The following is a 13,000-nucleotide window of genomic DNA, read 5'->3' as shown; positions in this document are numbered from 1 at the left end:
GATTGAGCCTTCGCCGCGCTCCTTGTACGACTTGGAGGCCTTGTCGAACGAGTACAGCTTGCCGTGTGTCTACAATAGGGACAGAAGCATTGATACCGCGTTAGAACACCAACGCATCATGACTTGAAACGTTGTTTGCTTGTGTTTTCGAGCTCAAGCCTTACTTGATACACCGTTTCCTCGTCTTCCTCGCCAGTCATCACAACGGGGCCGGAGCTCTCTGCTTGCAACCGTGTCGCAACGTGTGAGACATTGTTTCTCAGGCAACGACAACAGCGCAAATCGTCTGGCTCACCTTCTTCCTTCTGCTCTTCGTCATCATCACCACCTTCCTCGTCGTCGTCGTCCTTGCTGTCCTTGGAAGCGGGTGCTGCTGCTGCAGGCTTGGCAGCATCGCCGCCGGGTCGGACGAAAGGCACGAACGGCTTGCCGAACAGCATGGCTGGAGGAGCCGGAAGAGTGCTTGGGGCAGTTGGCAAGGCAGAGACGCGGTCCATCGTGTTGCGGCCAAACATGAAGCTGGGCGCGGCAGAAGCCGTGCCAAACTGGAACAGGGGCTTGCTGCCAAACGAAAGCGGCGGCGGCTTTGTGGCGGTCGCACCAGCCACGCCCTCTGCGGCGGGGGCGGCGGCAGGCGCGGTTGCAGCCGTGGCTGTCGCGGGTGCTGCAGCGACTGGCGAGGTGGCGGTGGCGGTGGCAGCTGCAGGCGTCGTGGCTGCGGCCACAGGAGTTGCAGGCAAAGCAGGGGCTGCTGCTGCTTGTTTATCGGCCTCGGGCTGTGCAGGCGAGACGGCCGTTTTCGCTGCGGGGCTTTCGCCGTCAGCAGATTGCGCTGCGGCCGTCGATGGCGACGCGGGGGTGGCCGCAGCCGCGGAGCCTTGCTTGAACAGCGTGAATAGGGGAGCCGCAGCGGTCGGGGAGCCTGCTGCTGGGGCCGCGCTCTTCAGGAAGGATGGAAGGGGTGGGAAGGCCGAGCCGCCTGGACTTGACGTGGACGAGGGCAATCGGAATGTGGTCGGAATGATGGAGACTGGAACCTTCAGTGCACTAGTGTTGCCCGCGAGCGCCTGAGCAAAGTAGTTGACTGGCTTTGGCGGTGTGGCGGTGGCGGTGGCGGTAGCTGGAGTTGCGGCAGGAGTTGCGGCAGGAGCAGGAGCAGCAGCAACAGGGGCAGGCACAGCAGCGGGTGCAGCAGCAGCAGGTGCCGGTGCACGATTCAACAGCGAAGCAAAAGGCGATGCGAAGGGAATCGCAGGCTTGGGCGCCTCACCGTTTGTTGCTGCGGCGGCATTCAACTGACTCCGTCCGACAGCACGAGCAATATTGCGCTTGGCCAGTTCTTCAGCGGACGCTGTCTGGTTGGCTGCATCCGTCTCGTTGGGGTCTTCCGGCGCCTCTGGCTTGCCATCGCGACCCGAAACTGCTCAGACCAAAACAAAACAAAGCCAAAACAAATCAGGGTGAGAAGCATGAACCAAAAGGGATGCACTTCAAATCCATCGTTGCACCACTTTAATGTCTATCAACATGACATGTTTTTGAGTGTTTCGAATCTCAAACACAAAATCTCAAAGTTGCTGAGATATTGAACTTTTCCCGCCTTTTTTTTTTTTTTTTTTTTTTCATTTGAGTGTTTCGTATCAGAAGTGCAGGGTTAGGGTTACGGGGGTGCAACCACAAGACGCACAGACTAGTCGCTGACTGATGATCAAAGTACGTCGAGCGACAGGCTGAATGGAGTGGAAGCGGATGTAGCGAGAGTGGGAGAGGTGAAGAGGTGGAGAGAGCGAGGGAAGAGCTCCACGCTGCTCGTTGCACAGAGCACTGAACCAACCCCCCTCCCTTGCGCTTCCGCAGGTGGATCAACGACGCTGGCTCTGTTGTCTGTTGTCTTGATGAATGCCTCACACACGCGAGCGCGGCCCCTCAACCCGAGAACGAGCGAGAGAGAGAGAGCTTGTTCCTATGTTTTTCTTGTTGTTTCAACACGAGGAGCTGGAACACTCACCCCAAGACGCATCTGCCGCGCGCTTCATCCTCAATCAACAGAATACACGAAAACGAAAAAGCAGGAGTGATGAAATATATAGAAATGGAAACAGAAAAATAAAGCTGACGGATTGTTTTTGAAGCCGTTGAACATTGAATGCAGCGATTGATGGAAAATCAGAGCAAATCGTGGTGCAGATGATGCGCCTGCACCTGTACAAGCCATGATCCGTGAGATTGACATTCGCTTGGAACGCATCACTTCATATTGAGAGGGAGGGAGAGACCAGCTGAAGAGAAATGATCGAGTATTGAAGAACAAAACGACAATCCGCTGCTATCGCTCGGTCGCTCGCTTGCTGTTCGCTCGAGGTGACCTGGATCTTGACCTGGATCTCGATCTTGACTCGGATCTTCGCCGGGAGCGCCGACGACGAGAATGGCGATTGTGCTTGCGACGATGACTGGATTCAGAGTCGGATTCGCTCTCTGACGAAGACGAAGACGACGAAGTTGAGGATGAAGAAGACGACGACGAGGACGACGATGAACGCGAGCGTCGCTTCTTCTTTCGGCGACCGCGGGAGATAGCAGCGGTCTGTGCAGAATCCTTATTGTACATGGTAAAACCGCCGTGGTCCCAACTAAAAGTAGTGCGCACTGCAGTTAGTACAGCCAGCCCAGCTTCACATATACTGTTCAAGCACATCGATGGGCGTTCAATCCATACCCATCCAAGTCCATGGTAGCAACACGATGTCGAGCACGCGCAATTCTGTGGAAAAAGTGTCAAAATGCAAATAGCAAAAAGACCCCCCCCGCACCGCATCGAGTGAGACCAAATGTTCCCTCGTGCAAAGTAACGTCACAACCATACCCTGTAATCTTGCAACTGCAAATGTCAACTACGGCGCATTATGACCGCCTTGTTTACCTCTGTGCGTCGGCTTTGTCTCGTTCCCGCTGATCGTCCCACCGCTGGTCGCTTCGCCTCTCGCGATCATCATCCGACCGGTGTCTTGGTGCCGAGTGTCTTGAATGCGATTCACGCGAGGACGACGATCGTCGGTCGTCTGCACCAGAATCTCGACGTCTCGAGCCAGAATCTCGTTCATCTCGTCGTTCGTCTCGTTCGTTGCGGCTTCGGGTGGAGCCGCCATCCCGACCACGGCTTGAATCTCGATGACCATGCTGATCACTGTCGCCTCTTCGACTTGTGCTCGGCGAGCCAGGCCGGTGTTCACTCTGTCTGGCTCCGTCCGCCTTGTCCTCCTGCGCATCGCGGTCGTCTTTGGTGTGCTGCCGCCACATTTCTTGCGTTTCGACAATCTTGTTATGCGCTTCAACTTGTCGCACGAGACGGCCGAGCAGCTCGGTGTCCATCGACGGCTTGGCTGCCCGTGCTCGTCGCGCCGGATCGGCCATCACGACGCCTGTGCAATGATGACTGCGCTCAACATGCACTATTATAGGAAAAGTATCAAGCTCCAAGTTGAATGGATTTGCCGGATCGTTGGCGTGGATGAACGTCTGGTACTACAGTACTAATAATATCAATTTTTAACATGAACAAATCATTCGTCGGACGACGTTGCCAGAAAGCGTTTCCGCAGCTGGAATAGCTTGACAAAGTCATCTCGAAACTCGGCGTCGGGTGTCAACTATGCCAAGTGATGAAAGTCCAATCGTCAGCATGTTGCCAGACCACAAAGCAATTCTTCATGCAAACCAAAACTCCCGCTTTGCTGTACCTGCTTGATATCATACAACTGCTCTGCTCGCTTCAGAAACATGTCGTACGCAACAGCGTTGCGCGGCTCAATGCAAATAAACACATTGGTCGACGTGTCTCCAAGCTGATCCAGCGTATTAATCAATGGATCGACCAGCCGTTCGAGAAAGACAACATCGGTGCCAACAATACAGTCGAATGGCCCATTGAATTCGGAGAGATCTGTCTCTCCCCTATGTACAAGCATGAGTTTGCGCAAAGTGTCACAAGGACAGGACGGCAGATTCTTCATCTCAGCTTACCAGCAAAGTTCGCGAACTGTCAAAGTCCCGCCACTTTCCAATCGTGTCGTGTTACTGGACGCATCTTGCTCATCTGTCGTCGCAACAGAGCTTCTTGCCTGCGCAACATTCTCGCGCAACAACGGCAGCATGACGGCCATATCGGTGACTGTAACGTGCCAGCCCATGCTTGCCAAACTGATTCCTGTCAAAATAGTCGCAGTACAGCAGAAATGGTCAAATTTTCAATCCTTTCCTTTCCATCGCCGTTTTTTGAACAATAGAATGCATTGTCAACCAAAGCCCAAACACTATTCTGGACTGTTGCCAATACATCGTGTCTCAGAGTCTCAACCACACAATACACAATGCAAAATCCATCGTTACCAAGCAATCCACAGCCAGCGCCAAGCTCGAGCACACGCCTTCCTGGTTGATCGTACTTCAGCTTGCGGCGCATCTTTTCCAAGTGCCGGAGCAGAACAATACTCTGTGAACGACGGATGGCGACCATGAGTGCGTTGGCTCAATCGCCGAGCCATGAGGGAGCAAGTCCACACTTCCAGCTGTTGGTATACTGGACTGCTGACGTTGCAAAGTGAAGTGCAGTAGAAAGTGACACGTACAGTGTTCCAGACTTTGGCGCCGGTGCTGTCGATCGAGAGGTCTTCGCGGACTTGGACGGATCGCCCGGCGACTTCGATGCGAACCGAGCTCATTGAATATACAGCACGGTAAAGAACGAATTGGACTGAGGAGCGAGGAAACCGAGTTTATAGAAATTAGAATACATGGCAATACACAATATAATATCGAGTGGGCATGTGCTCAGCGAGAGCGAGGGGCATTTCGATGCTCGCGCAGACTGTTCATCGCCTGTTGATACTCGGCCACCGGAACCAAATCTTGCTGGTATCGCCTCTTGGCAGCCTTGTACAAGGCAGGACCAACAGCTTTGCCCACTGTAAAGTTACGCACGAGCTCACCTAGCGGTGCGCGACGTCGAGAATCAGCTGTGAGCACCCATCAGTTTCAATCGCATTTGGCCCCTATTTCCCTCGTCGGAACCCACCTTCCGCAGTGCACAGATGCGTCGCAACTTGATTTCGATGTAGCGCCGGTTCTTCTAGAACAATCCGAGCCCAGGTCGCTTGTGGCACAGGCTTCTCCTCTCGGCTGGCCTTCCGCAGCACCACATAGGTAAAGTACGAAGGAAAGTAGCCAAACTTTTGGAATGCCTTGACCGCCGTCTGGATTTCAGAAAAAAAAACAAAGAAGGATTCCATCAACCCAAAAAGTCAACGCCATGGGGGTTCCAAGCAATGCAAAAGGTACGGACAGCAAGAAAACAACATACTCGTGATTCATTCAACCGCGCTCGTTGGCGGAAGGAGCAAATGTCGAGTGACATGCTAGCAATCAACGGACACTCATTATCATGAGGGCACTGTTCAGATAGCGAGGGAAGAGAGGCAAAAAAATGAGGTGATTCTGGAATAGTTACAAGACCGTCCATAAACTTACCGGCGCTACCACATGACACTGGGTTGCCGTGCCCAATTCACTGGCCTTGGCACGTTCAAGTTCCAGGAGGTGCTTTCGTGCGGCCATGACGTCATGAAAGCCAAGTCGATCAGAATGCTCGACCAACACGAGAAATCCACCTGGCGCGGTTAGTTCCCACAATTGCTCGACCAGCGGCAGCTTTCGTTCTGGCGCGAGCTCAGCAAGAGCGTTGACGCCGAGTACCAGGTCCTGTGGGCGTTGACACATTGGCGAAGAAAACAACCAGCGATTCAGAATCAGCTATGAATTTCTCAAACGTGAAACAACCCACACACCACTCTCGCGTACCGATGAGGTTGATGGCAAGAAGCTGCGCAAGCTGAGTTCAGTGAATGTTGACTGTCGCTCAGAATCTGTACCGCAAATGAATGAGCGTTTCGGGGCCACTGGCTACTGTGAATCGGAAATTCGATAGTCGCCCCTGACCCTTACCTCGCGAAGTCTTTGTCACCAAGTCCAAAACAGATTGAGAGACGTGGACAAAAGTCGCGCGTTTGAATGACGGCAAAACCGCTCGTGCAGCCCTATCGGATTGAATTGGTGGGTTGGCTGTCAATCATGCAAAACGAATCAAAACAGAACAGAACGAAACGAAACGAAACAACAGCAACAAGCGTACCAGCTTCCCGTGGCCAAACACGATCCGTAATCAAGAACAGAGGCAAGGTTCAGTTGGTCCCCGTACCGTTTCACAAGCTGCCAAAAAGTGTTCGGTCAGTCCCATCAGCCAAAAACGTTCTACCTGCAGCTCCAATGAACCCATCCAACGGCAGCGGCGTACCTCCGACACAATACGGTCCACTGCAGCATAGTCGAGGGCGGACTGAGCAATGCCGTGCGCGAGGGCAACGCGGCCGTCAAACATGATTGGCGCGTGGGCAATTTTCTTGAGCAGCATTTCATCGGACGTTCGTTCCAATGGCACAGGCCGGAACATGCTGCTAAACTTCGTTTCCAGGGAGGGTAGCTCTGGTGCGTCCTCATCACTGGCAGACGCGAGTTCATCGAGCTCCACCTCTTGAATCTCTGCAATATCGTCCGCGGAGATGTCCGACAGTTCCAACGGCTCGGCGTTCGGGTCGGATGCTTCCATTTCGCTCTCGTCCATCATGCCCTCCTCCATCTCCTCTTCTTGGTCAAGTTGTGATTCTTCGCGTAGCATTGCATAGCGGCTCCGGAATTCGGCTTGCTTCCTCTTTGCCACGACGTCTTTCTGAATGAGCTTGAGCTCTGCAGCAGAATTTCTCGCCTTGTACCGCAGGGACAAAAAGTGCTGCAGTTTCAGGATGTCCTGCTTGAGCTGTACTCGATGGGTGGCTGTCAGTCAAATCAAACCGAAATCAACGAGCAGAGACAAGTTAGTGGGTAACCGCCCGTTTCCTGGCCACTCGCGTCCCGTCCAACGCATGAATACACATCCAAAAGCAGCTGTCAAACGAGAAAGCAACGACGCACCGTGCATGACTCGCGTGAGTGCCTTGTTCAACGGGTCTGGAACTGCCGACAAGCCGAGTCGATACGATCCCTCCGGAATTCGCGACATTGGCTGTGCGTCGTCGCCCTCGTATTCAAACGCTTCGTCTTGTTCTTGGTCGATTGTCAGAGTCTCTGCATCTGCATGAGCTCGGTTGCCTTGCATGGACGCGTCCTCGGCGGCTGAGCGATCGTCGTCCATGTGCCCGTTCGGCCTGTTCTCAGCAGCGTCCGCCTGTGATTCGCCTTCCAGCAACCGAGCAGCCTTGCTCTTTGCTTGAGCTGCACGACGGCTCCTGCGCGGATCGCCTTGTGCGACTTGGCGCTGCGTCTTCTGGTCGAGGACCGTCCTCGTGTCGCGAAGTGACTGGCGCAGCTCGTCAATCCTGCCGCGGGCCGATGCCGGCGATGACGACGATGACGACGATGATGACGATGAAGACGAGGTCCCTGGCGCACTAGTTGTAAGAGTCGCAGATGTGGCAGTCGGGCGATGCAGCGACGCAGTCTGAGCGGTCGGCAACGACATGTCTCGGCGACCCACTACTACAGCAGGAACGATTGCTCCTGTTGACAAGCACAATCGAGAGGAGCATGCAATAGTGGTGGTTGCATTGACAACGGGACGCAATAACATGTTGCAGCCGCGTTGAAGCATTCAAATGCACTTGGAGAAGAATCGGAACTGAGCTCTGAGCACTTCCGCATTTGGGTTTGACATGTTATTGGGATGAGGCTAATAACAAATGGAAACTCGGCAACAAAAGCAACATCAAGGTTTGTCTCATAGTATGCGCGGCTCTCTGGGTTATCGGCGATTGCGGGAGTCCTTGGGTGACTTGACTTCCAGGTGCAGATAGACTTGCACTCCGAGAATCCGGCTGAGCTCCTCCTCGGACAGCGCCATGAGCTTTTTGATCTTTTCTCCATTCGTTCCGATAAAGATTTTCTGTGAATTTCAAAAATGAGCAAGCTGTGAGAGGCAGTGCGACAAGTTTCGTGGGCATCGTTTTCGCACTGCACGTTGTTTTCCTCACCATCATGGACGCCTTGGGCACAATGAGCTTTTGCGAAACCTCGAGGGTCGTGTCAGAGTCGTGCCATCGAGTCGTTTCCTTAATGGAGAATACAGCGGGCAACAGCAGTCAGCACAAGATTGTTTCGCGAACAACAACAAAATAGCGCAAAGTCATGTTTCAAACCTGGGTAACTCGATAAGGCAACTCGGCAACAAACATGTTGAAAATGTGCTTGCGAATAACTTCGCACACAATCTTGTGGCGAGATTGGTCAGTGTTATAGTCGGCAGGAACCTCCCAAGGCCCAGCCTGTGTTTTGGTCATTAAAAAGTCCTGCAAAGAGCCAATCGTGAGACCAGGTGGTCTGAGTGCATTGGACGCAAGAGTGTGGGGCAACCCAACAAAAGGGCGTACCGTCACATCCGAAACACCGCCGTGTGCAGAGGCACTGGTCAGGAAAACCTTCTCGAATTGCTTGGCGCCAGGCCTGGAGACAATTTCTTCGGCGCGAGCGAGGATGTCGGCTTTCGGTGCTAGATCAACCTATTATTAAGCGAGAGAGAGAGAGAAGCAAAAAGGGGCGTGTTAAACTCGAAGCGAACCAAAAAAAAAAAACAAGTCCCAAGAACAACAGAGAACTCACCTTATTCAAAACTAGAATGGCCTCGCGAGGGTAGTTTCTGGCGGCAAACAAATCGTGGTCAGCAGGCGTGAGCGGCTTGCTGACGTCGTAGACCACCATTGCTGTGAATGAACGGCGAAAAACCCAGACAATAAAAAGGTCAGAGAGGCAGTTCACCGGTCGTCTCTCACTCGGTCTCCTTCAAATAAACAGGGCAAACGTACAAACATCAGCCTCGAGGAGGGCGCGGGTACTTTCTGGGGAGAGTTCTCGTCCGATTGGGATTCTGCTCAAGCAATTCGTTTTCAGTTTCGCTGTTCAGCAGAACTATGATGCAGGCAGCAACTATACCTTCTTGAAAAGTTAAATCGCAGGAGTCCAGGAGTATCAAACAAAACCTGCCACGGACACCGATGGAGCGACAGTTAGATTGACATTCGAGTTTTGCAAAAAGTATTCTTCTTCCTTCATACCATCTGCTTATTAGCTCGTGTGGCAATTCCCAGGATGCGCTCCCGCGTGCTCTGAGACCGCGATGACACGATAGAGACCTGAAACCATCCCCAAAAGTCAAGTCAACATTCGTAGAAGCAACACAATCAAATAGGAAGAACAGCAAACAACTGCGTTACCGTTCGACCGACGATGCTGTTCACGATGGAGGACTTTCCGGCATTGGGCGCACCAATCACAGCTACTCGGACAAGCTCGGAATCCTTGGGCTGCTCAAACTTGACCAGAAGGCCGGGATCGACGTCCGGCAACACGAGATGCGGCGATGTGCGGCGTGAGATGACACCGCTGACCAGACCAACTGGACTTGCTGGACTCGCTGGACTTGCTGGACTCGCTGGAGTATCTGCTAGATGTGCAGGTGCATTTGCAGATGGTTGCTGTGCGGCAGGCGGGTTGACGAGCGGCTGTGCATTAACTGGAGCAGGGATGGACGGCGCGGATCCCTCGCGCTTGGTATCCAGCTGATCCGGCTGCACTGATGCAATCTGCTGCGCTGCAATGGGCCTCGGTAATGGCGCGGCATGCTCGCGGGATGCTTGACGCGCCAGTACCAATCCTCGTGGAGCAGCTGCAGCGGCAGAAGGCGGTCGTGACCTTTGTCCTGGCGCTCCTGCTGCCCGGTCTCGTGCATAGAGATTGCCTGATTCACTGCCAAACGGCGATCGCGGGACGGGCGACAGTGGAGGAAGCTCGCGTCGCTTGGCAGCCGCCGCACGGCGACGATGACAGCGACGACAGCGACGACTGCGATCGGGTGGACATCGTCATCGTCATCATCAGTAGCGGCGTCGTCGTAGTATATCCGACAGTGCTCGTCTGGGAAGCTGTGAGCTGTTTCACTCCAATAGTGAGATTCGGCCGCGCGACTCGGCCAAGACGCTGCATCATCTTGCAGCAAGTGGAGGACGACTGAGTAAGACTATTATTAAAGCATGCGTGAGGATGTATGCTACTGTATTACATAAAAAATGGAGACACGAGCTGCAGTGCGTGAATTTTGACTTTTGAAACGAGTGATGGAAGATGCACACGTCCTATCGGTGATCGGAGCACCTGCAATGCATGTACACAAGTATCCCCATGACATTCATTCAAGGCTTGAAATTGCACACCAAACCAGCTGAACTGGGGAAACGGTCAATCGGCAAGTCCAAATTTCGGATCCCATCGCCCACCAGCACCAAGCACCAGCAGCACCCGACAACCACTACCGTTCTCATTCAACTCTCTCATCATTGGCCTTTGATCATCCCTTCCTAAGTTATCAGCCCGCAGTCTTACTTTTTGCCCTTCTTACTCTCTCTCTCTCTCTATTCAAACACAAATGCGTTTGCAGCGGGTCTCTGTGCCGCTGCTGCTGCTGCTGCTGCTCTCTCTGCTCGCGCCCTTTGCACGCGCCGACATCCACACGCTCGAGGTCGACGACACGGGCGAGCGTCGCAGTCACCAACTTTGGCCTCCTCCAACGTGGCATCATCGACATGACGCTGCTCTCGTACAATGTAAAACGACAACCCACCACGCCAGCCACAGCCACAAGTCATCGTCCCCTTCCCTTTGTTGATGTTGAACAAATAGTAATCTCCACCGGAGGTGGGTGGTCGGGGTGTTGAGGGGCAATGGGGTGAAGCGGGAATGGAGAGCGATGACGCTTCAAACTCACGGTTACCGCTCGCTTCGACCGCGGCCGTCGTTCTCGCTCACATTGCAAAACGAGCAACAAAATGTTTGCGCCCCTTCATTCTGTGTTGGGGGTGCTGAGCGAGAGTGTGTGGTGGGGTGGGGGGGGGGGGAACTGCATTGGAAAGACCTACATTTCAAAAACCCGGCTCTTGAGCGATACCTCTATGCCTTGGAACCAAGTGTGCATGATGCTGACAAACTGACCGCACTATTGCTGTGTTTAGATCAAGAGCTTGTCGGGCGCGCCGTTGACCACCGCGCCGACAGCGATTGTCATTTGGCTCACGGAAACGGACGCAATGTACTCTGAGACGTACATCCAAACCAGCTGCCCGATCAAGGCCGTGCCAGAGCGCAACGTCATTCAGTTGTGGCTGAGCGCGAATGGCGAGTTTACGACCATCAGCCGCGGTGCAAACGCCATGGCACGCGTGTCCTATGGAACGGTCGATGGAAAGCGCGTCGGCAAGGTCGCTCAGAACGAATCCAGCGCCGTCTTCCCAAACGGCACAAAGTCCATTGTCATTGAAGCGACCGCACAAACCGAGTTCATGTACGACGTTGCCTTCTTTAACTGCCACAATCTCATGGCCAGCCCGACCGGTGTCTCCTCTGTTCCGTACTCTGCCGTCTCCATGAAGGTAGTGTTTTTCGTCTGCACCGTTGGCTTGGCGTTGAATCATGCGTGCGTTGTGTTGCTCACCACTATCATGTTTGTTTTTTCTTTCTTTTGTCGGCTCTTTCTGCTTCCCCCCATTGTCAGTTGCACATTGAGCAATACAATCTCGACGCCTCCGGCAACCGCGACTACCTGTCTGCCAGCGAATCGCCTCTGCCAATCGTCCTCGTCGTCACTTCCGTTTGCTTTGTGTGCGCGGCAATCCTTTGGACGGGAATTTTGGTCAGTCGCCGCAACATGGTCTTCAAGATTCACTACTTGATGCTTGTTTTGGTTTTCTTGAAGGCCTGCAGCTCGTTTTCGCTCGCGGTGAGTTTTCAACGGTTGAAAAAGAAGCAATACACTTTGCTTCACTGGATCCGAAGTGCTTGCTGTCTCGCTTTATTGTTTTGTTTTTTTTTTTTTTGTTTTTTTTTTGTTTTTTGTGAAATCTCCCGTTCACGTTGCATTTTTCTTCCTTTTCCAACTCTTTAGATGCGCGACCGCACCCTTCAGACCGAAGGCACTGCCAACGAGGCATGGCAAGTCTTTTACTACATTTTCCGATTTGCCCGCACTGGCCTGTTTTTCGTGGCAATTGCCATGATTGGTGCCGGCTTCACATTCATCAAGTTCTACCTGTCGGCGCGAGAAAAGTACGTGCTGGCGGGAATTCTGGGCTTGCAGCTGCTGTCGAACAGTGCCAGCATCATTTCCGAAGAGTTGGACGTGTCCGATCAAATGCACGCCGAGTGGAACCGAATCAACAAGATGGTGAACATTATCAGCTGTGGTGTTGTTCTCGTCATGATTATGTGGTCGATCAAGCATTTACACAGCTCGATCGGCGTTGACGGCAAAGGTATGTTGCAAAAAGCTGTCGCGCATGTGCGTGTGTATCTTTTCTGTCCCCCGCTGATGTCGCATCGTGTGTCTCATCTCTTGGCTGCTCACTCCACTGACGTGTCATCCCGCAGCCAACCGCGCTCTCCCCAAGCTCAAGCTCTTCCGCTATCTCTACGCCGCTGTGTTTATCTACGTCTTCCTCAACGAGATTTTTGTCGAGTTGCTCCGTCTTGCCTTGCCGTTCAAGTACGAGTGGTTGGCCAAGCTGTTTGAAGAGCTCCTGATGCTCGGCTTTTTCATCTGGATCGGGTAAGATGGCGGCGTGGTGTTTTTGGTTTGTTTGTTTGTTTGTTCGTTTGTTCGTTTGGTTCATCTCCTCGCTCACTTTGTCGATAATCTACTCGTGACGCTTGACCCAGTGTGCACTTCCGCCCTGGCGCCGACAACCCGTACTTGCAAGTGTCGCAGGACGACGACGACGAAGAGATTGCCATGGACACGATCGTTACCACAAACGAAGGTGCCAATCCAGGTGGCCAGCTGACTGCTCGAAATACGCAGCAGCGAAATGCCGATGATTGATAGGAGCTGTGTAGCACTGAAATGTTGTGGATC

The 13,000-nt window shown here is 53.3% G+C and overlaps 5 protein-coding genes across 5 annotated transcripts; 1 reads left to right on the top strand and 4 right to left on the bottom strand.

Moving 5' to 3' along the window:
* Positions 1–2,326: 2,326 nt before the first annotated feature.
* Positions 2,327–3,414, bottom strand: CAOG_08776 (hypothetical protein; the record flags this gene model as incomplete). Its single annotated transcript, XM_011272104.1, has 3 exons — positions 2,327–2,633; positions 2,720–2,764; positions 2,924–3,414. The coding sequence occupies 3 exons, from the start codon at positions 3,412–3,414 to the stop codon at positions 2,327–2,329; spliced, it is 843 nt and encodes a 280-aa protein (XP_011270406.1).
* A 112-nt stretch (positions 3,415–3,526) lies between these two features.
* On the bottom strand, positions 3,527–4,737 carry CAOG_04355 (hypothetical protein). The gene is made up of 5 exons (XM_004348133.2): positions 4,629–4,737; positions 4,390–4,492; positions 4,024–4,207; positions 3,741–3,954; positions 3,527–3,650 (listed from the first exon to the last, which is right to left on the bottom strand). The coding sequence occupies exons 1-5, from the start codon at positions 4,719–4,721 to the stop codon at positions 3,564–3,566; spliced, it is 681 nt and encodes a 226-aa protein (XP_004348183.1). The 5' UTR covers positions 4,722–4,737; the 3' UTR covers positions 3,527–3,563.
* A 23-nt stretch (positions 4,738–4,760) lies between these two features.
* Positions 4,761–7,717, bottom strand: CAOG_04354 (hypothetical protein). The gene is made up of 9 exons (XM_004348132.2): positions 7,024–7,717; positions 6,350–6,885; positions 6,188–6,264; positions 6,001–6,092; positions 5,857–5,921; positions 5,527–5,757; positions 5,360–5,449; positions 5,075–5,252; positions 4,761–4,988 (listed from the first exon to the last, which is right to left on the bottom strand). The coding sequence occupies exons 1-9, from the start codon at positions 7,697–7,699 to the stop codon at positions 4,831–4,833; spliced, it is 2,103 nt and encodes a 700-aa protein (XP_004348182.2). The 5' UTR covers positions 7,700–7,717; the 3' UTR covers positions 4,761–4,830.
* A 132-nt stretch (positions 7,718–7,849) lies between these two features.
* Positions 7,850–10,083, bottom strand: CAOG_04353 (hypothetical protein; the record flags this gene model as incomplete). Its single annotated transcript, XM_004348131.2, has 11 exons — positions 7,850–7,990; positions 8,079–8,156; positions 8,244–8,369; positions 8,475–8,603; positions 8,704–8,804; positions 8,907–8,968; positions 9,034–9,080; positions 9,156–9,233; positions 9,315–9,766; positions 9,793–10,014; positions 10,077–10,083. 11 exons carry the CDS (start codon positions 10,081–10,083, stop codon positions 7,850–7,852), a joined length of 1,443 nt encoding a protein of 480 aa, XP_004348181.2.
* Positions 10,084–10,522: 439 nt separating this feature from the next.
* On the top strand, positions 10,523–12,967 carry CAOG_04352 (lung seven transmembrane receptor; the record flags this gene model as incomplete). Its single annotated transcript, XM_004348130.2, has 6 exons — positions 10,523–10,693; positions 11,106–11,522; positions 11,645–11,869; positions 12,035–12,401; positions 12,517–12,694; positions 12,805–12,967. The coding sequence occupies 6 exons, from the start codon at positions 10,523–10,525 to the stop codon at positions 12,965–12,967; spliced, it is 1,521 nt and encodes a 506-aa protein (XP_004348180.2).
* Between the last annotated feature and the right edge of the window lie 33 nt (positions 12,968–13,000).

This window comes from Capsaspora owczarzaki (genome assembly GCF_000151315.2).
Source record: "Capsaspora owczarzaki ATCC 30864 unplaced genomic scaffold supercont2.6, whole genome shotgun sequence".
Classification (NCBI taxonomy): Eukaryota; class Filasterea; order Ministeriida; family Capsasporidae; genus Capsaspora; species Capsaspora owczarzaki.
Note: the sequence above shows the minus strand (reverse complement) of the source record. Positions and strands in the feature narration are given on the sequence as shown.

Excerpts from the sequence above, each read along its gene's own strand:
- CAOG_04355 (XM_004348133.2), bottom strand. The coding sequence starts at position 4,721 with ATGAGCTCGGTTCGCATCGAAGTCGCCGGGCGATCCGTCCAAGTCCGC. Across the intron at positions 4,493-4,628 it reads GCGCCAAAGTCTGGAACACT|AGTATTGTTCTGCTCCGGCA; the intron begins GTACGTGTCACT and ends CGTCGTTCACAG. Across the intron at positions 4,208-4,389 it reads CGCTGGCTGTGGATTGCTTG|GAATCAGTTTGGCAAGCATG; the intron begins GTAACGATGGAT and ends CTATTTTGACAG.
- CAOG_04354 (XM_004348132.2), bottom strand. The coding sequence starts at position 7,699 with ATGCTTCAACGCGGCTGCAACATGTTATTGCGTCCCGTTGTCAATGCA. Across the intron at positions 5,922-6,000 it reads GGTGACAAAGACTTCGCGAG|ATTCTGAGCGACAGTCAACA; the intron begins GTAAGGGTCAGG and ends TTTGCGGTACAG. Across the intron at positions 5,450-5,526 it reads AGTGTCATGTGGTAGCGCCG|TGCCCTCATGATAATGAGTG; the intron begins GTAAGTTTATGG and ends CTATCTGAACAG.